This window comes from Trichosurus vulpecula, chromosome 4 (genome assembly GCF_011100635.1).
Source record: "Trichosurus vulpecula isolate mTriVul1 chromosome 4, mTriVul1.pri, whole genome shotgun sequence".
NCBI lineage: Eukaryota > Metazoa > Chordata > Mammalia > Diprotodontia > Phalangeridae > Trichosurus > Trichosurus vulpecula.
In genome coordinates this window covers 27,885,040-27,904,044 of record NC_050576.1, presented here as the reverse complement: position 1 = coordinate 27,904,044, position 19,005 = coordinate 27,885,040, and the positions used below count along the sequence as shown (strand labels likewise).

General features: G+C 52.1%; 1 protein-coding gene across 1 annotated transcript; it reads right to left on the bottom strand.

Moving 5' to 3' along the window:
• Positions 1-2,041: 2,041 nt before the first annotated feature.
• On the bottom strand, positions 2,042-18,975 carry ORC1 (origin recognition complex subunit 1). Its single transcript, XM_036755446.1, has 18 exons — positions 18,971-18,975; positions 18,689-18,748; positions 17,306-17,416; positions 16,385-16,512; positions 14,151-14,329; positions 13,101-13,431; positions 10,185-10,458; positions 9,177-9,278; positions 8,732-8,993; positions 6,899-6,981; positions 6,411-6,512; positions 5,460-5,631; positions 4,783-4,890; positions 4,534-4,683; positions 4,316-4,435; positions 3,227-3,396; positions 2,452-2,539; positions 2,042-2,302 (listed from the first exon to the last, which is right to left on the bottom strand). Exons 1-18 carry the CDS (start codon positions 18,973-18,975, stop codon positions 2,108-2,110), a joined length of 2,640 nt encoding a protein of 879 aa, XP_036611341.1. The 3' UTR covers positions 2,042-2,107.
• Positions 18,976-19,005: the final 30 nt, after the last annotated feature.

The following is a 19,005-nucleotide window of genomic DNA, read 5'->3' as shown; positions in this document are numbered from 1 at the left end:
ACTCCTCTCCCCATTCAACTCTTAGCTTCTAATTTTAGCTGCATTGATTTTACTTATGCAACTTTTTTTTAAAATCAGAATTCCCCATTTGATTTTTTTTCTATCTTGTTATCCATAGATAGCTCTGAGAATAAAATTCTACCCTGTATCTCTAATTTGTTCATGTGGCTTTTCCTAAGTCACTTGTCTATTTGAAACTAATGTTGCTATATGGTGTGAGGGTATTTGTCTAAAACTAATTTGCCACACTGCTTTCCAGTTTCCAGTGAATTGTCATTACCCTAGTAGCTGGGTTATTTTTTGGTTTTATTTAATATGAGGTTTATTTGCTTCTGTGTGTTGTGAATATAAGATTCTGCTGATCGGCTTTTCTAGTCAGTAGCAAATAAGCTTTAATCGCTGCCTTGTATAATTTTTCTCGTTTATGAATTACTTTATGTATCTATCCTCCTCCCTATTCCCCTCTGTCTTTGCTGAGTTGAATGTATTTCTACACTAGCCTCTTTGTGTGACCCACCTTTCACTGGTTGTTTAAAGTGAAGCTTAAGTCACACTGTTGGACTGCTTGCTACCTGTTCCTTTTCTGTAGTGTTCTACTTGTGAGCTAGAACTCTATTCTCCTTCCCCTCTTTTCCCTAGTGTATTCCTGAGAAAAATGATTTTATTACATTAATAACCAATTTTATATATGGGACCTAAATATTCTTTTTCTGATTACTAATAACCAATTATTAGTAGAGATCTTATCTTTTTACCTCCTCATTCAAAGTCCAGTTCTTGTGAAGCACAAGGCTGACAACTGAGATATTCTCCTCAATCTGGGGGGACCCCACTCAACCAGAAGAGCTTATTTCTGATTCAAGTGTATTTAGGTGAATTCTGGCCCACTGCATTCACCTTCAGTGGTCTGGGGAGAGATGAGTCTCACAGATATGATCAAAGCCCCTCATTAATTACCCTGAAACACTTTCTCAGGCTTTTCATTCATATCATTTCCCCCTTCCTTTTAATTAAATAAAAAATCTTATACAGAAAATTTTATTTTTGGTTCTGAATTTTGACCGACATTCCCATTTTCTTCACGAGGCAATTGGTGGACATTTTCTATGTTAGTCTTGCTCCCTTGTTCTCATAGTTCTGAGCCATCTGTCCTTCCTTCCTTATTTCAGACTTGCTGAAATATATCCAGGTTCTTTCTGATCATGCTTTTCAGGTAGTCCAATGAGAGTTAAAATATCTTTCATTCATGTTTCCCGCAGGTTAGTTGTTTTTGATAGGATACATTTGGGCTTGGGTATTTCTTCTTGTTTCAATTTCTTGCTTCTTAATAATTTTTGGAACTTTTGGAACCAAGCTGTTAATTTACCTTCCAATTCCTCTTGAGCTCTCATTTAATTTGTATCATTTTTAACTAAAAAAAAAAAACCTTCCATGATTTTTCAGGATCCCAGATGATCTTGCGGCCAAGCTGCATGTTGTCGTTTTGAGTCTTTATTGGGTTTGTCTTGGGCGTCCCTCTCTTTTCTGTTACGGTCTTTCTTGTTCACTCATCTTCCCAGCTCTATTTCCTAAATTAGGCGAGGCTCTATGAACATCTGGAGGAAAGGTCAGGGCCACTGTCTGTGTATTATATGCTGTGCTGCCTTGGTGTTCTCTGGGTGATGAGAGCTGTGTTCTTCAAGGATCTCAGGGACAGCCCAGGAGTCTTTCAATGGGCCTGAGTTTGGGATTTGTTGTGTAAAATTTGGATTCAGTCAAAAAGCAACACTTAAGAATCTAGAAGGCCACAGGTTCCCCACCCCTGGTCCAGATAGTTGAAAAATACTGCCCTTCTCCCTTTTTAATTGGCTGGTTTTCACCAGCCACCTGAGGTTAAGTCACACAGCCAGACTTCAGGGGGCTGTGGGAGCTGAATGTTTGTGTACAGGCCAGTGAGTGCCAATGTTAAATCCGGTTTTAAACACTTGACTGGTAACAATGTTCTAACTCCAAGGTATGTTAGAAAAACTCAAAATATTTAATGTTAAATTTTAAACTCATGATAAAAACTGAATTTTAAAATAATAATAATTTGTAATAGGTTATGCATTTTTTCCTGGCTTCCTCGTCACTCTTCCTTCAGAGCATAGAGCACGTCGTCCTGGCTCACATTCAGGCGCACTCGCAGTAAGAGATCGTTTTTACTGGGTTCCACTAGCAGAAGGCGGCAGGAGCCCAGACGTGAGCACACGGCCATGGTCTCGGACACTGTGGGGTGTGGCAGACCCTCGATTCTGCACAAAGCCACGTGCTGATGGTAGACCTGGAAGAAGGGAAGCAGAGGTGAGCGGGCCTCAGAGATGCTAGAGCCTGAGCACAGACAGGAGTTCCGCCCACTGATGACACCATCTGGAATCCTGTAAGTGTTTGGCTGGGGCCTACCCTCGCTCCATCCCCAGAAGCCAAACCCACCTGCTGGAGCGTTGCTTCTTCAAGGCCTGACCGATGGAATTCTGCCAGGATGGCTCTCAGGAAGCCCTGCTCCAGGACGGAGGCGTTCCTAAAGGAAGACGGACACCAGCACTCTCACCACAGAGCCTATTGCCTCAACTCCACTCCTGAAGGACACTCAAAGTACAGCTGCTCAAACCCGCCGAGGCTTTCTGATTGGTCAAGGTTCTACAAACCCTTAGGAAGCTGCTAAATCGTACACTGGCCAGAGTGCAGAGCCTGGTGTCAGGAGTTCCTCAGGCCCTTACTGGCTGTGGGCCCTGGGCAAGGCACTTCACCTGCCTGCCTCAGTTTCCGCATCTGTAAGATGGGTTAATAAAAGCACCTGCCTCCCAGGGTGGTTGTGCCGATCAAAGGAGATAATGTGTGTGAAGTACTTAGCACAGTGTCCAGCACACAGTAGGTGCTTAATGAATAAAGGAAATGCTTGTTCCCTTTTACCATGGAAAATACCCCTTGAAGGATGGTAGAGCCCCTGCCTTGGTCTGGAGCCTGAGGCCCTGGGCCAAATGACCAGTCTGCAGAGGTCAAGCTCCATCATCCGTTAAACACGGAAGTTGCATAAGATGATTCTGAAGGTTCCCTTTAGCAGAGAGGAAGAGGGGGAGGATGTCAAATTAATGACCAGGGCAAGCTCACGGGGGCATTCTCTCTTCCCCAGGACCCAGGTACACCCTTCTCTCTGGACTACTCCAGGTTTGGGGGGGGAGGGGGGTGATTCAGAAATCAGACTCACCTGATAGCCATTATGTAAGCAGATGAAAACATTTCTTCCGCAGCTTCCAGGATGTGGGCCACCTTGACCAGGCCTGAGGAATCTGGCTTTTGGCTGGAGAACTCACAGATCTCTGTGGCTCGCCTGCAGATGTCCAGGCAGCGCCGGGCATCACCAGACAGGGCTGCTACCTAGAACCCAGAGCATGCCGTCAGGGATCCTGAAAACCGAGTGGACGCTCTGGGTTTGGCTGTAGAAGCCTACTGAGTCCACTGGAGATGTTTCATGCTTTCGTTCGACAGAGAGCCGACAGGACTGCTTGCCAATGAGGATTTTTCTCATGAGTTTGACAGTGGGCTCTGTCTGGGTGACTTGGGGAAGGTTCAGAAGCCTCCCTTACGCAGTGTGGCCCTGCAGAGATAGACTGCCTTCTCGATTTTTCTGTTACCTTGGGAATATATTTCTGTATTGGAGAGGAGACGAGACTGTTCTGCCCAGTCATGCCAGTGACTTCTGCTCCAGAGCTCCTATGAACATGCTCTATTTCCTGCATGGCAGGGAGAGACCCCTTGTGGCTTAGGTGTGGGAGATGACCGGTTGTGGTTAAGGGGGCAGATCTGAGTGATGGCCCTCTTGGTGCCACCAAAGCAGTGCAGTGTTATGGGAGACCACACATCTGCAGGGGCGTGCTCTGTTCTGCTCATTTTAGAATGGACGACACCAAACTGGAAGGTATTCAGAGGAAGGTGACCAGGAAGGTGAGGGAGAGGGGCACTGCCCATGAGGAGGGGTCGAAGGAGCTGAGGTGGTCTAGCTTCGAATGGTGACAAATACTGAGAGTTGTCTAAGAAGGATTAGACTTATTTCTTCTTGACTTCACACAGATATATCAGAGAACTGGTTCTCAGCTCAATGGAAAGGAAAACCTAAGTTCAACGAGCTCTCCCAGATCACAATGGGCTGCTGGGGGTGCTGGAGGCCTCCCTTCCACTGGAGGCTGAATAACACATATGGGGATGAAGCAGAAAAGCTTTGGGCAGGGCCCAGACGAAGGTCCTCAGGGCCTCATGTGCAGCAGATGCTTATAATAAACACTTGGAGAACACTGACCTTCCGGGACACCAACTGGATGGCATCATCTTCGAAGGCCTTCACACCTTCTAGGCGGGACACGATGATCTCCTGTAGCTGCTTGTAGGTGTAAGGCTGGAAGGACATCCTGGTGAGGCCCTAAGAACCCCAAAGGACAGCCGCTTAGAGATTGAGGCTCCACCAGGGAAGCCCAGTGTCTGTGCCAGCCCCACCCCCAGGCCCTCTGGCCTCCTCACCAGGCGGCTGGCCACTCTGCTCATCATCATTCTCTCGGGCAAGTCCATGGTATTGGCGATGGCCAGGACGACGAGCTGGCTGCTGCGGTGAGTGGGCCAGTCAAACAGGTTGTACAGCACATCCTGTTTCGGCGTCCACAGGAGGTCAAGCTGTCAGGCACGGGATGCCAAGGAGTCACATCACAGACACTGATCTCAAGCCCCCCTCCCAGCTCTACAGCCAAGGAGTGTGGCCGGCCCCCGCCTCACCTCATCCACCATCAACACTGTGGTCTCCTGGCCGGGCGCAGGCTGGCTGAATCGCCTCTGCAGCAGCTCTGCGGCATGGCTGGTTGTGGCCTTCTGACCCGTCAGCTTCTGCATCCGGAAAATAAACAGCTGCTCAGCCCCCACAGGTCCCAGAGCCCCTGCCTGGGCTGGCTGAGCCAATGGTAGTAGCTCGGCTCTCCCTCGTCCTGGGTTTGATCTCACTAGGGTGAATGGGGGTGCTGCCAGTCCCAGGCTACAGACCCTTTCCCTGGGTGCAGAGGATGCCAGCAGCAGCTCCTAGGAGGGGGACCCCACAGCCTGGCTCCAGCCTACCTGTCCAGGCTGCTTTCACATGGCTCTCCTTCCATCTGCCTTCTAGCCACATGACATCCTGGCAATGCTCTCCTGTTTCCTCAAGTACTCCCCTCCCTTCAGGCTCAGTCCAGATCCCCCCAACTCCAATTAGCCCAAGTCCCACCTCCCACTTCAGACTGCTCAGGGCACTGTCCCGATGCCCGGTTCTGTGCCATACTCAGCTATGTCTCTGCTTCATCCCCAGTAGCCCTCCCCTCCCCAAGCTCAGCGTGGCTACCTGGGGCCCCCAGAACAGCTATGAGTTGGAGTCCAAGCCCCAGCCCCACCCAGTCTAAGAGGGCCAGCCGGGCCGTCCAGCTCACCTGCAGGATCTGCACATAGGCCTGATGGGGCTCGGTCAGCTTCATGCCATTGACCTCAATGTAGTGGAAGGAGGGCAGCTCCTCTGTCTGGGCAGCCTGCTGCAGGGAACGCACCACCTCGTGCACAATGGCTGTCTTCCCCGTCCCGGGGACCCCAGAGATGTACATGCACCTAGAGCAGGAAGGGGAGTGGCTGGCAGGGCTCCGTGGAGGGGGAGAGGAGCTGACCAGTGTACCTCCCACCCCCAGCTCTTCCTTGCAAAGAATCAGTTGTTGATACAGGTTAAGTCTTTAACAAACACTGGTTTTATTTGTAATTCAGGAATCTTCAGTGGCTCCTGTCTGCTTACCACATAAAGTACTAATTCCTGATTTTGGCCTTCAAGGCCCCCCCAGTCCGGATCCAATCTATGCTTCCAGCTGTGTTCTAGCCAGACTAGACTTGACGCTCTGCAAGTGTCCTGCCTTTTGGAGGGTACTGAGTGCCCTGCCCTGCACCCCTGGTCCCTTCTGCTGGCTCCTCCGAGATCCTCTCCTGCAGCCCTCACCTCCTGCCTCATGGATGAGGGAGCTGTCAGACCCTTGCCCACCCACACAGTGTGGTAGCCACAAGCACAAAGGCCCCCATCACTAGAGCACATGGAGGCTTCCCAACCACCCCGAGAAACAGGAATGTGCGTCCAGAGATGAGGGCACCTCCTGCACTTCTCTGGAGAAGAGCCCCGCAAACCCACTAGCCACAAGCTCCTCGAGAAAAGAACCACTTCTTGTTCCACGTTTGGGGCCACAGGGCCTGTGAGTGGACGTGTGTCAGACAGGAAGGCTCAGGCTGAGGGGCTCAGACCCTCAGGGTTTCTCTGGTGTCACCTGCTCTCAGGCTCTAAGGACTTAGCATGGACCTTTCCCTCGACACCCTGACTTCCCCACATCGAGGGGTCCAGGATAACTCACCCTCCCGTCCTGTCAAGAAGTTTGCTTTCCACAAAACTGTAGATGTCTTGGAACTCCTGCTCCCTACAAGGCAGAGACTCAGGCACGAAAGAGATGTGCAGCCTTGAAAGAGAGACAGAAGGGCAGGGAAAGACTTTAGGACAAGAGGAAAGGAAAGCCCAAACAATGTGTAATGGACAGCCCTAGAGCCCTAACCCACACCCAGGAGATGCTTCTGCCCCGGGTCTCTCCTTCCTTCCCCAGGGCCCCAGACTCTCCTGGTCTACACTACCCCCCACCCTCCATTCCCACCCACACTGAGATTTTCTGAATCAGGCAGAAGACTCAGACCTGAAGGTCCTCGACCTAGGAACCCTCCATTTTCAGAACAGTGGCTGCTCCCTTCACTGCATTCCATGGTACACAAATCAATGAACTTTGACTTATTTCTGTCTTGTGAAAATCAAGCCAAACATTTCCTGCCTGAAAGAGGGCATGGGGACACTCACCTCATCCGGGCCTCTTCAAGCGTATTGGTGGGTTTCTGGGCAGCTTGTCTGCGCCTGCGGATCTGGGGGGTCCTGAGCTCGGACTGTAAGAAAAGGAAAATGGTGTCTGGTGAAGACCGCAGCCAAGGCACGTGCCCAAAGGCGTACCCTGGCTCTACAGATCAGGGCTGACAGGAAACCTCTAGGACACTTCCTTCCTCTGCTACAGCTCTTCTTTCATTTACTCTGGCCACTCTGCCTCTTAAGCCTATCCGCAGGTACTGTCCGGTCTGGGACAATGAACTCCTGGACAGGCTGCTTCACCCAACAAGCATGGGAATGCCTGCTCGGGCCAGGCCCTGGGCCACATGCTAGGGAAACAAAGTCAGAAATGAAGCTGCCCCTGTTCTCAAGGAGCTTCAAGGGAAGCAGTTGTGAGCCGGCTCCCCATCCCCAGAGGTCTTCAGTGATGAGAGGCGACGGCTGAGGCTTCTGTCTGCCTGAAGTTTTTCAAGGCAGCTTGTGACCCTGTGGATCAGGTGCTGTTATTATCAGCCAGATTTGATGGATGAGAAAGCTGAGGCTGAGAGAGGCAAGGGCCCCACCGGAGTCACGTGGCTTGTGGGTCCGGCGCTCTCTGTACTCGGCTACCCAGCTGCCCCAGAGGTGTCTGGACGACCACGATGGAGGGATCTAAGAGGATTTACAACTCTGGGAGCCCCCCAGGAGCACCCTAAGGTGGTAGGGCACAGGACCAACACCCTGTGACCTATCACTATCCTGCAACAGGACCCCCGAGCCGGTGGCTCAGTTCGGTACAGAGACTAAAGAGGCATCAGTTGGTCAATCAATCAACCGGCCTTTATTAAGCACCACCATGTGCCAGGGACAGAAACCCTAGGGATCCAAAGAAAGGCAGAAACCAGGCATGGACTTCCCTGCTTAGAAGGACCCGAGGAATCACCCAGTGCGATTCCCTCAGGCCTTTTCATTTTTTCTGATTCTTTATCTTTCCTCATCCACTGGTTCCTTCTCTGGGGCCCACAAACCATCTCACATCTCTCCTATCTTTTTTGGGGCGGTGGGGTGAGGTGTTGGGGTTAAGTGACTTGTCCAGCATCATACAGCTAGTAAGTGTCAACTATCTGAGGTCAAATTTGAACTCAGGTCCTCCTGACTCCAGGGCCAGTGCTTTATCCACTGCGCCACCTGGCTGCCCCCTCCCCATCCTTAAAAAACCTTCTCTAGTCCTCATCATCCCCTGAGCTATTGGCTGCATCTTGTCCTCTCTCCCTCCTTTCTCAGCCACCCTATGGCACAGCTATCTACAGCTGCTGCCTCCCTCCCCTTCCTCTCATTCAGCCCTCTGGCTTCTGGCCCCTCAGTCACCAGCCATCTCCAATCACTGGTTGGATGGTCCTTTCTCAGTCTTGGCCCTTCTTGGTACCTGATGCTGTTGACTGCTCTCCTCTCCCTTTGTCCCTCAGGACACTCTCACCTCACTGGGCTTTTGTGGAACCAATCCTGAGCTCTTGGACCTCTTCCTACCAAACTGCTCTTTCTCAGTCTCCTTCACTGGACAAATTGCCACATCTGGGGGTGTCCCCCAAGGCTCTGTCCTGAGCCCTCTTCTCTGCTCTTTCTAGGTGACCCCACCAGGTCCCACTGTGACAACTATCCTGGGCTTTAGTCCCTCGGGTGCCTCAAACTCAACACGAGCAGCACCTTTAGAGGGATAACTGAGGCCTTGCCTGCCAGTGCTACATTCCTGGAGGCTGGCACTGTCAGTCCTCACAGCCTGACTCATGATGCCCACGCCTACCCCACCAGAAAATGTACCTAGAGGAACCTTACTGTTTTTTTGGGGGTCTTGGAAAGTGTCTTGGTAGGTGTCTTAGGATGTGTCTTGGTAGTGGTCTTGGAAGGGGTGGCCTCTGTGGAAGACTTTCTGGCAGAGCGCTGGGCACAGACCACAGTGCTTTGTCTTCCCTGGCATTGGCGGGGGGTGGAAGCCTCTTCTTCCTCAACGCTGCTGCAGTCAGAGCCGGAGGTTTCCTCTTCTTCTGGTAAGTATTCATCTTCATTTTCTGAGTCACATTTATTGTTACCTAAAATTCTGGGGAGGGGAGGAGGCATGCTCATCTCTGACATTCAGCATTCAAAGACAAAATGAGACCACAAGAGGCCGGGTCCCAAAGACAGGGACAAGCTGCTTGCTCCCAACACCTCAGGAATCTGATGGGTGAGTGGGGTTGGGTGCAAAGGCAGCAACATTTTCCCTGCGAAGGTGAGTTGTTACCTTAAAGTCTCCTTGATCTTTCTCAAGGACCTGAGCGATTGCATCCTGCGCCTCCGTGGGCTCTTGGCCCCGGCCTCCTCTGAATCTGTCCCTTTGGCCACCCTGTAAGAAAGCCCAGAGACCTCACTGCACGCTGCCCTGGGAAGAAGCGGGGCTCATACACCAAAGCCCAGCAGCCCAGATGAGGCAAACCTTCTATGAAGATGCTATGGCTCCTGCCTTCCTAACCAGGCCACGATTTCCCCACATGCTCCACTGTGCTGAGCTTGGGTTAAACACAGAAGTAACAGGTGCCCCAGACCTTCGGTGATCAGCAGGAAGTGTACAGACTCGCAGTCCGAACACCCAAACTTCAATCCAGCCACTGATACTTCCGAGCTGTGTGTGTCCAAGTGCCCTGGGCCTCGATCTCCCCATCATACAATGGGGCTATCATGTGTACCACCTAATTCACCGGGTTCACTCAGAGCTAGAAGGGATCTGAGGTCACCGAGTGGGCTGCCCTCCTCACCCATCTTACAGAAGAGGAAACTGAGAGCAAGTGTAAATAAAAGGCTGGCCAAGCGCCATGCTGGGCGTTCAGACCCAGGTGGGCCGCTGCTCTGACTCCTGCCCCCAGTCCACTGCTGTGCCTGAATCCCAAGGCTATGGACACAGAAGATGATAATGACTCATCTTAGATAAGATGCACCTTGCCCAAAGAGCGACCAGTTTGCTCTGATGGTCCTGGGCATTAGTGGTCCAGCCTATAACACACACCAATACATCTGCTGGAATGAGAGACATGCCAGAGAAAGGAGCATCATGCCAGGAGGTGGCCAACAATGAACCTTCCAGCAGACTGGGAACCCAAAGAGAGTGACCTGGCTCAGAAACACTGTGCTAAGCAGGAGGGTGATTTGCCAGTCCCCAAAGCACATGCTAAATGAGAGCCATGTAGGTCCTGAACTGGGGTGCCATCCTGCATTCCCTGCATCGCTGCTGTGAGACAAGTCAGTTCTCACTCACCTGGGCTGGCTGATCTTAGGCCTCAAGACTACGGGAGGGCTGGCCTCCACACCTGCTGTAAGAGGAGCGAGTCTCATCTTCTCGTTAGGTGTGGCTTCTTTCTGAGCTGCAGGAAAGGCATGAATCCTGCTATTGGCACGAGTTTTCTTAGAAGGTGAAGGGGTCTCAGGCAAGGCCATTTTCCGTTTAGTTGGTCCCAGAGAGTTACAGGGACTGTTGGGCTTAGGCTCGGCCGGCCTGGTGCGGGGAGGTTTGCAGGGCGTGCTCTGGGGACCTGGGGGCCAAGAGAGATCAGTCAATAGGGAGGAAAGTGAGACATATACCAAGCTGGGTGGCCTCCCGTGATTCAGGCTGGCGCTGTATCTTTCACTATGAAGAACCACTGACCGCAGTTCTACTATGAACCAAGGCGCTGGCACCTCTCATGGCTCAGAATCACTCACGGGAGGCTGACTGCTCAGACTCGCCTGGCTCAGGCCCAGCAGAAGAGACACTTCCTGCTGTCAGTGGGCTCTGGGTAATCTGAACCGCTCAGCTCCCTTCAGGGCAGGAAGGCAATCCCTTTACTTGATGCTGTTGTCATCAATAGACTGCACCTCATTCTCAAGCATGGATTCTTTCTGGTAGGAAGATTATCAGTACTAGAGAACACCAATGATTCACTGGGGAAAAGACTCAGCAGACAATATGCATGGCCAAGACAGGGCCAAGAACGGCCAATGGTCTAGACGTCTTGGCAACCTATCTAAAAGGAACATGACAGGCAAAAGGAATGGGGTGAGCAGAGAGTGCCGTACACGTAGAACATCTTGATGACACCTCCATTCTTCAAAAGGCACAGGAAGCGATGAAGGCAGTTGTTCAGGACCAGAAGGGAAAGGGGGAGGAGACGGTCATGGAAGTAGGAACGGTGGGAACCTAGGGAGTGAGCTCGCCATGGAAGCTTGTGCTAAAGGCCTAGCAAGAGATGGGGCAGTGATGATAGACAGCCATTGTCAGGAGACAGGAAGGGCGGCATCTCTTCATTCTCAATGACTTTAGGTCACTAGGCCTGACTGGATTATATACCGGCACACTGGAAACCTGCTCTTGGTGGCTGTGGAGTGGTTATCAGTGGTCCCTCAAAGAGGATGACAGTTGGTGGCACAGTGCATAGAGCATCGAATCCTGACTGAATTTGAATCCTGCCTCAGACACTTGCCTGATTTAGTTTCCTCCTCTGTAGAATGGGGATGAGAACAGCACCTACCTCAGAGTTGCTGCGGGGTTTGTAAAGTGCTGAGCCCAATGCCTGGCACATAGCGCTCTCTCTCTCTCCCTCTCTCCAGTACTAATTCAGAAGAAATCACTGCAAATTCATCTCCCCTCCCCTTTTGAAAGGCTTACTGGATTTGAATTCCAGCAAAGGGATCTGACTGTGTCTCTCACGCTGCCTTGTGAGAGACAAGCCAAAGAAGCACAGCCTAGACGGCCTTCATGACCGATGCACTGGCTCCGTCTCACTGTCTGCTGATGGGGGGCTCCCCACTGCCCCAAGGTGGCCCCTTCCACACTGAGACAGCTCTCACTGTTGGGGAGTTTGTCCTTCAGCAAATTCACCTCTTTGTACCTTCTGTGCATCATTTCTAGTTCTACCCTCTTCCATGTTCTTGCTTTTGGAATACCTGAACAGGGCCCTCACCTACAGTGCTTCAGTTAATCCTTTCTGAAAATGGAGCACCCCCTGTGGGGCTACCATGTAGAAAGGGGATTGGCCCTGTTCCCCAGGCCCCAAAAGGGCCAAGCTTTGGAGCTTGCAAAAAATAAGCTGCAAAGAGGAAGAGTTAGCTTAACCTCCAGATGAACTGCCTCAAAAGTAGAGATTTCTTAAAGTGGGCAAAGCTCGCCTCCTCTCCTCTGGAAGTCTTCAAGAGAAAGTCAGATGACTGTCCTGTTACTGGCTAGTATCAGCCATAGCTGGAGTGGACTTTTCTAAGAACGCTCACTGCCCCTGGGGTTCCTGGTCAGTGTGAACCACTGATGCACTTTCCCAGCTGGAGAGAGGGCACCCTGTGATGTGAATAGGCACCTGCTCAGGAGAGAAGCCACATCTTCCAGGAGCGGACGTTATGTCTCAGAATGGGTAACAAGCACAGAATGAGGTGAAATTGTCACCTCCACACAGATGACTCTCACATAGAGGTACCCAGGCCCAGTCTGTCCTCTGAGCCTTAGTCCCATCAACCATGCCAACTGGACATCTCCAACTGAACGTCCAGGACAGAGCTTGTTCTCCCACCTCCTCCAACCCTCCCTTCCCAGTACCAAGCCTCAACATCTCCACTAAAGGCACCAGAGATTGCTGAGGGTTTCAGAAGAGGCCAAAGGGAGATGAAGCATAGAGGGTCTTTTAACGGCATTAACTGAAGGAGAGAAGAGACACAGGGATGACCAGATCTAGGGATGGATTTGAAAGGTTGGTGCAGACACTGGCATGTTTGGAGGCAGGAAGGAAGATGCCAGTAGAGTGGAGCTTAAAGAAAGTAAGGGTGATAGCGGGGGGCAGTCTGTCAAAGAGGGGAAGCTAAAGAATCAAGGGGGCGGGTAGAGGACGTGGCATTGGCAAGCAGAAGGGCCAGCTCTTAATTTCTCCCAAAGGAATAAAGGAGGGGCTGGAAGGGGAAGTTGTCAGAGGCATATGAGGAGGAAGACCAGGGACTCTTTGCAAATGGCCTCCATATTTGGGTGTTTTGGGGCAAAGTACAAAGTGAGTGTCTCAGCAGGGGGTAGAGGGAGGGGATGCCACAAGAGGTTTGAGGAAAGAAAGGAAGGTTTAGAACAACTGCTGGGGTGAGGGGAAGAGAACTCACTGAACACTAAGATTATTGTGAGAACAGAGGCTCGATTCTGTACACGACATCTGTCCTTCAGACTTACTTCTCAGATCTAGCCGCTTTCTGGCCCGGGGAGGGGTGGAGGAACGGGGAGTTCGGCTAGCACGTATCTCCTGGGAGGGACAGGACTTGGAAATGGAATGCCGTGACTCTATGCGTCCGATGCCCCGCTCGGCAGTGTTCTCGGGCCTGGCTCCCACCACCTTGGGAGAGGCATTGCGCCGAGGACTCATCTCATGTGACTTCTTCATCTCAGCAAGCAGCTTTGGGGCCAGAGGTCGGAAACACTTGTTGTCCCATGAGAGTTTGACATAGAACGTCTGTTTGTCTTTCTGCCCCTTTGGTACCGCCTCCTCTGGGGCCAAAGCCACCACCTGCATTCGAAAGCATAAATTAGGAGGAAAAGACAAAAATGTGGCGAGCAGCACAAACACCCCACATGTCACTGACAAGGCAGCTTCTCAAAGTCATCATCCCCAAAGCTTACGTCCAAAATCTGAGGGAGAAAGTAAATTTGGAAAGGCTTAAGTAAGCATGACCGGGAGAAATGTATATATGTGGACTGACCCCATGACCTGGAAGGACACACATGAGAATGTCCTTGAACCACTTTTGAGGACCCACAGCCTCACAAAGGCATCCTTGGCCCCAGGCGGCGATGGCTTCCTCACGCACTGGTGCCTGCCCTCCCATCTCAGTGTTTACTGTCCCCCTACTTGGAATTCCTTCCCTTCCACTTCTGCAGAGCCGAATCATCTCTACAAGGAGGGCTTGGATAGATGGCCTCCAGATTTTCTTCTAGTTCTTCATCTCTGAGCCCATCAGACCAGCTGGGATACTAGGAGCAACAACGGTCAGCTGTGCCCGCCCAAGCCCTGGGAGCTTAGGGCAGCACATGGCGTGTGCCTACAAACTAACACTCTCATCCACACCTTGCACCCTTTCTCTTGGCAAAGCCAAGCCCACAGGACAACATCCAATGACTCTGCCATTTTTCACATTTTCCAGGTGATGATGGGAGTGACAGACAACACTGGTCAAGCCTCCCCAGGACACAAGGGAGGCAAAGATGGAAGCTTAGGGAACTACTCACCTGAACTGGGCCGAGGATGCTCTCAACCCTAACGTCCCTCGGAGGGTCATCATACCAGAAGATCTCCTGTTCGGCAGCCTCTCGGCCAAGCAGCTTGCGCTTGCTGACGGGGATCTCACTCAAGCGAATGAACCACTGGACCACCGCGTGCGAGTTAGGCTCAGACTCTAACGAAGAGACTGTGAAGGAAGAGAACACCGTCACCCCTTGTGGTGATGATGCTGGTGGCCGGCACAGACAAGGTCCCCTCAGGGAGCCTCCCTTTCTTTTGGTAACAAGCTAGCATGTCTAGAGTCAGAAAACCTTGGTGTGAGCCCTGGCTCAGCCAATCATTCCTTGTGGGCTGTTGTATAAAGCACAAAACCTCTCCAGGCCTTTGCTTCCTCAAAAGATAGATGGAAGAGAGCTGCTATCTATCAGAAGGTGTTAGCTTGGGGCCCGTATGTTTCAAAAACATTTTAATAACTGTATTTTAGGCAATTAAGAAGGTGATTCTAAAAGAGGGCTCATTGGCTTCACTGGTCTGCCCATCTGGGCAGGGTGACCTCCGCAGGTCTATGCTGTCTCGTTTATGCCAACCAGAGGCACTGAGATGCTTAAGTAACCCATGCAAATGACCAGAAGTTCAAGGTCACAAACAATTGAGGCCAGTCCTCAAAGAAATCAAGAGAGCCACAAAATAAACATTTTAAGAAGGACATAAAATGCAGCTTTGGATGGAAACCGCACAGCTACTGAGCTGACCTCAGGCAGAACAAATGGACACACCTTCCCTGCCAATACTGCTCCTGCCCCCCAACCTTGGGGTCCTCCCAAACCGCACACAGCTCTTTTGTGGGCACCCCTCCTAATCAGCCACACTGCCACATCCATCCTCTAAGATGCCTCAGACCCCCAGGTCCCCTAGGTGGAGCATGCCCACACTGTCCCATTTAAAACTGTTTCCTTCGTCAGCCATTGTTCCTCTTGGGTCCCAAGCTTCCACTGGACTCGCTTCCCCTTTACCTCTCTATTCCTTTGTGTCCTCCTAGTAGTCCCCCCATGGGTCCGCTCCTTACTCCCGACTTTCTCCTGGACTATCTCCTGTCCAGCTTTCATCACCTCCACCTCAAGGAAGGGGCCTTTGCCAAAGCCGCTCGTATCCACCTTGGTCCTACCACACCGACTGCTTGTGGATGGTTATTTGACAGCTTCCTTCATTAGCGTTCTGTCTCCTACCTGCCTCCTTCTAGTTCCTCCCAGACAATCTCCCCAGAAGGCAAGAGGGACACTGCTGGCCTTTATCTCCTCCTCTTCTTCCTCTCTTCTAGGACTATAACCACGTCTGAGTTTACTCATCCGGCCCTCAACTTTTCTCCCCAGTTTAGACACGTACAGCAATTTCTTCTCCCCATTTTACAGGTGAGAAAACAGACTAAAATGTTAAATGATTTGCCTCAGGTCACAGAGTTACTGTTTGAGGCAGATTTGAACTCAGGGCTTCCTGACTCCAGTCTAGCCCACTACGTACTACAGAACTAGCTGATTAAAAATAAACATCTTAAAGGTCAAATTACTTGCTTCCCTTTTTACAGTCCTCCCTTTTCAACAATCAGCTGTCTCATGATCAATCAAAACCATTCCAATCAACTTATTGATTACAGACTATTAGAGCTGGAAGAAGGGCAGTTTGGTGTTTCAATGGATAGCGCTGGGCTTGGAGTTGGGAAGACTCATCTCCTGAGTTCAAAACCAGCCTCAGACTCTAACTAGCTGTGTGACCCTGGGCTTCACCCTATTTGCCTCAGTTTCCTCATCTGTAAACTGAGCTGGAGAAGGAAATGGCAAACCGTCCAGTATCTTTGTCAAGAAAACCCCAGATGGGGTCATGGCAGCGTCAGACTTGACTGAACAACAACGGCGAGACCCGGAAAAGACTTTATAAATTTAGCCCCTTTCGTTTCACATACAATTCTATGTCCATCGTATAACATTAGATGTAGGTATCTGGTCACCTCTTCATTCCCTCTGTGCTTTCCCACCCAACCCCTTTTCTTGATTCTAAGCCCCAGCTGCTGGTGGTCTCTCTCTCTCTTGCCCCTCAAAGACTGAGATGCCAAGTCTCAGGAGTCATCAACCCCCAGTCTATAACCCTACCTCCAGGGTAGGGGTGGTGGTGTTGGTGGGCTTGGCCCCTCCCAGCTACAAGGGCCTGGTGTTAGGGACAGGGCCCTGCATTTCCCAGGGGAACTCACCATCCCTGGAGAGCTTGATCAGCTTAGCGATATATGGGTTGTCATCGTCATGCCCCTCAACAAGCACATAGTCCCCTAGATTGATCTGGACTTTGATGTTGCTGCTTGGCGATGTCACACAAATACTTCTGCAAAGCAACCACAGGGAAAAATGGGCCCAGAGTACAGGAAAATCTAGTCACCAAGGCACTCGGGCCAGACAAGGGAACAGATAGCTCTGCCTCCTGCCCAACAATCTTCCTCCAAAAGGGAAAAAGATTCACGGGAAGTGTGCCCAAGGTGAAGAGGGGAGGAGCAGAGGCGGATGTAGGCTGGCCTCTAAGACCCTCCCCTCTGGGCTGGGGATAAAGGACCCAGTGGTGTACCAGGAATCAGGCCGAGAGAAGAGTTGGCCTCCCCTGCCTGGAGAGGCGGACAACAGCAAGGACTGCATACACCCATCCACTCCCAGTCATGTTACAAAAAAAAACCGGCTCCAGACAGATACAAGTCTTTTTTTCATAAGAGAGGAGTTGAGAACTTTCTTCCACCTGGCTTCCTTCGCATCCCAGCTGAAGTCTCATCTTTTGCAAGAGGACCAGGGAAGACCCTCATCTTAAGAGCTCTCCCTGAGATGATCCCCCAGTGCATCGTCTGTAACTTATCTGTACTTTGCTGTTTGCATGTCGTCTCCCCTATTAGACTGAGATCCTGTCTTTGAGTGCCTGGCACATAGTAGGCACTCAGTAAATGCTTGTTGTCTTGATCGCAACTTTGGGACACAGTGAAAAAAACCCTTGAACTTACTCTTCCCAACCAGTGGAAAGCCCTGGGCCCAGAGAGGCCGGGCCCTAAACACCCTTAACTGGTTCCACAAATCGTGCTGGCAGGAAATGAATGCTAATAAGCCCACTGATGGCCTGGCAGAGGCCAGTCACTCACTTGTAGAGATTGTGGTGAAGTTTCCTGTCGTAGAACTCACAGTCCAGCCATGAATAACTTCGTCTGGCCTTGAGCCTCGTGAAGTAGCGGTTCCTCCTCATGGCTTTGGTCCTGAGTGGGGAGTGCAGGAGAGAAAAGCAGGATTTAGGATGGAAAGCACGTCCTGGACTGGTCCTGCGACTGCAGCGGCGTGGGGAGCTCTTGGGGAGGCATTTCTCCTCACCCCGGATAACAAGCTAGTTTGAGTGACTCGCCCCTGGGGCCACGCTGGGGCCTGTACTTCTCAAAGGCTTAGCAGAGGGAAGCTGTCAGTCTGAACAGGACGAGCCTGACGCAGGCCTCCACTCATCTCCCCATCTGGGTGCCCAGAGGGCTGGGCTTCCTGCTTCCCAAAAGGTGGACTTGGTGGACGGCTGGCCAAGGGTCGCCTCTTTTCCAGAAGACCCTAAGTCCACTGGCTTTCTGACCTTAGGGCTCCAGCCTCATAACGGGGCTTTAGGTGAGTGGGGGAGAAATAGTAGATTTATCCTCCTAAAGGGGGAAATTACGGGGAGGAAGGTCTTGTAGACTTTTCAAAATCAACCAGAACCAGGCTAAAAGGGCCTAATTTATCCTTACACCTCCCCCTGGGGCAGGGGAGATAAGGAGGGATAAGGGGAGAAGGGAGGACCTGACAGTAGGCACTTAATAAATGCTTGCAGAATTCAATTAGCTGATAGCCGAGGACGGGAAGAGCACAAGCCCGGAGGCAGGGCAGTATTTCTCAGGTCAAAGGGTAAGGGGCTGCAGCTTTCCGAGAAGTCGCGGATAAAGAAGCACGCGACCCAGATTCCCCAGGGGATGGGGCGGGGCTCCGTGGTACCCTGGCCTTGCTGGCAGCCCACCCCCCAGCATCGGCTGGGTGCCAGGGTTCCTAGAGCAGAGGCGGGAAGGACTCGGGGCCAGGTCGGTGCCTGGCTCCTCCCAGCGGAGGAGGAGACGCCCCCAGGGATGCCGGAGCTCCCCAAGGGCGGGTCCCAGAACTGGCCCCCCGGAGCATGTGGGCTTTCCGATAAGGAACCCAGCCCCTCCCCCACCGCGGCACTCTAAGCACAGAGGAAGGGGGTGGGGGCAAGTCACTTCTCCCCTATATAGTGTGGGTGGCGGGGGCTGGACCCTAGAGGGGGACAGGATAGTGAGAAAGTCCCTTTTCCTCAATTTCCCCCCTCCCCCCAGTTCAGCCCGGTCCAGGGCTAGGACCTCCAGGCCCCCTCCCCCACCCTTCCGGGCCCAGCCCGCTTCGGGGCTAGGTCCGCTTGCCCATGCCTCAGTTTTCCCGTGCGTAAAAGAAGGGGGTCGCCTCCAGCTCCCCGCACCCCTGAGGCCGCAGCCCCCCGGGCTCACCCTCTCGCTTCTTCCGCGGCTCCGCGTGCGCGCTGCTTGCCCTCCTCGCCACCGGCAGCGCTAGCAAGAAGCTTGAAATAAAAAAAATTCGCGCCAAGCCGAACTTGGCCCCGCCCCCTCGCGGCACGCAGAGGCCCCGCCCCTTTCCCCTCCCTCTTACGTGCGGACCCGGGGCCTTTGTCTCCGCCTCTCTCCCTCTCTCCCCCCTCCCAGATTCGAAAGGTCGTTCAACGCCCGGGCGCTCCGCCCCTACGTCCCCCCTCCTCTTGCCTCCCGTCCTACGTCATTATTGCGAAGCCGCGTTTGGGCAGTGGAGG

Excerpts from the sequence above, each read along its gene's own strand:
- ORC1 (XM_036755446.1), bottom strand. Across the intron at positions 14,330-16,384 it reads GATCAAGCTCTCCAGGGATG|TCTCTTCGTTAGAGTCTGAG; the intron begins GTGAGTTCCCCT and ends CTTCCTTCACAG. Across the intron at positions 8,994-9,176 it reads AAGATCAAGGAGACTTTAAG|AATTTTAGGTAACAATAAAT; the intron begins GTAACAACTCAC and ends TCCCCTCCCCAG.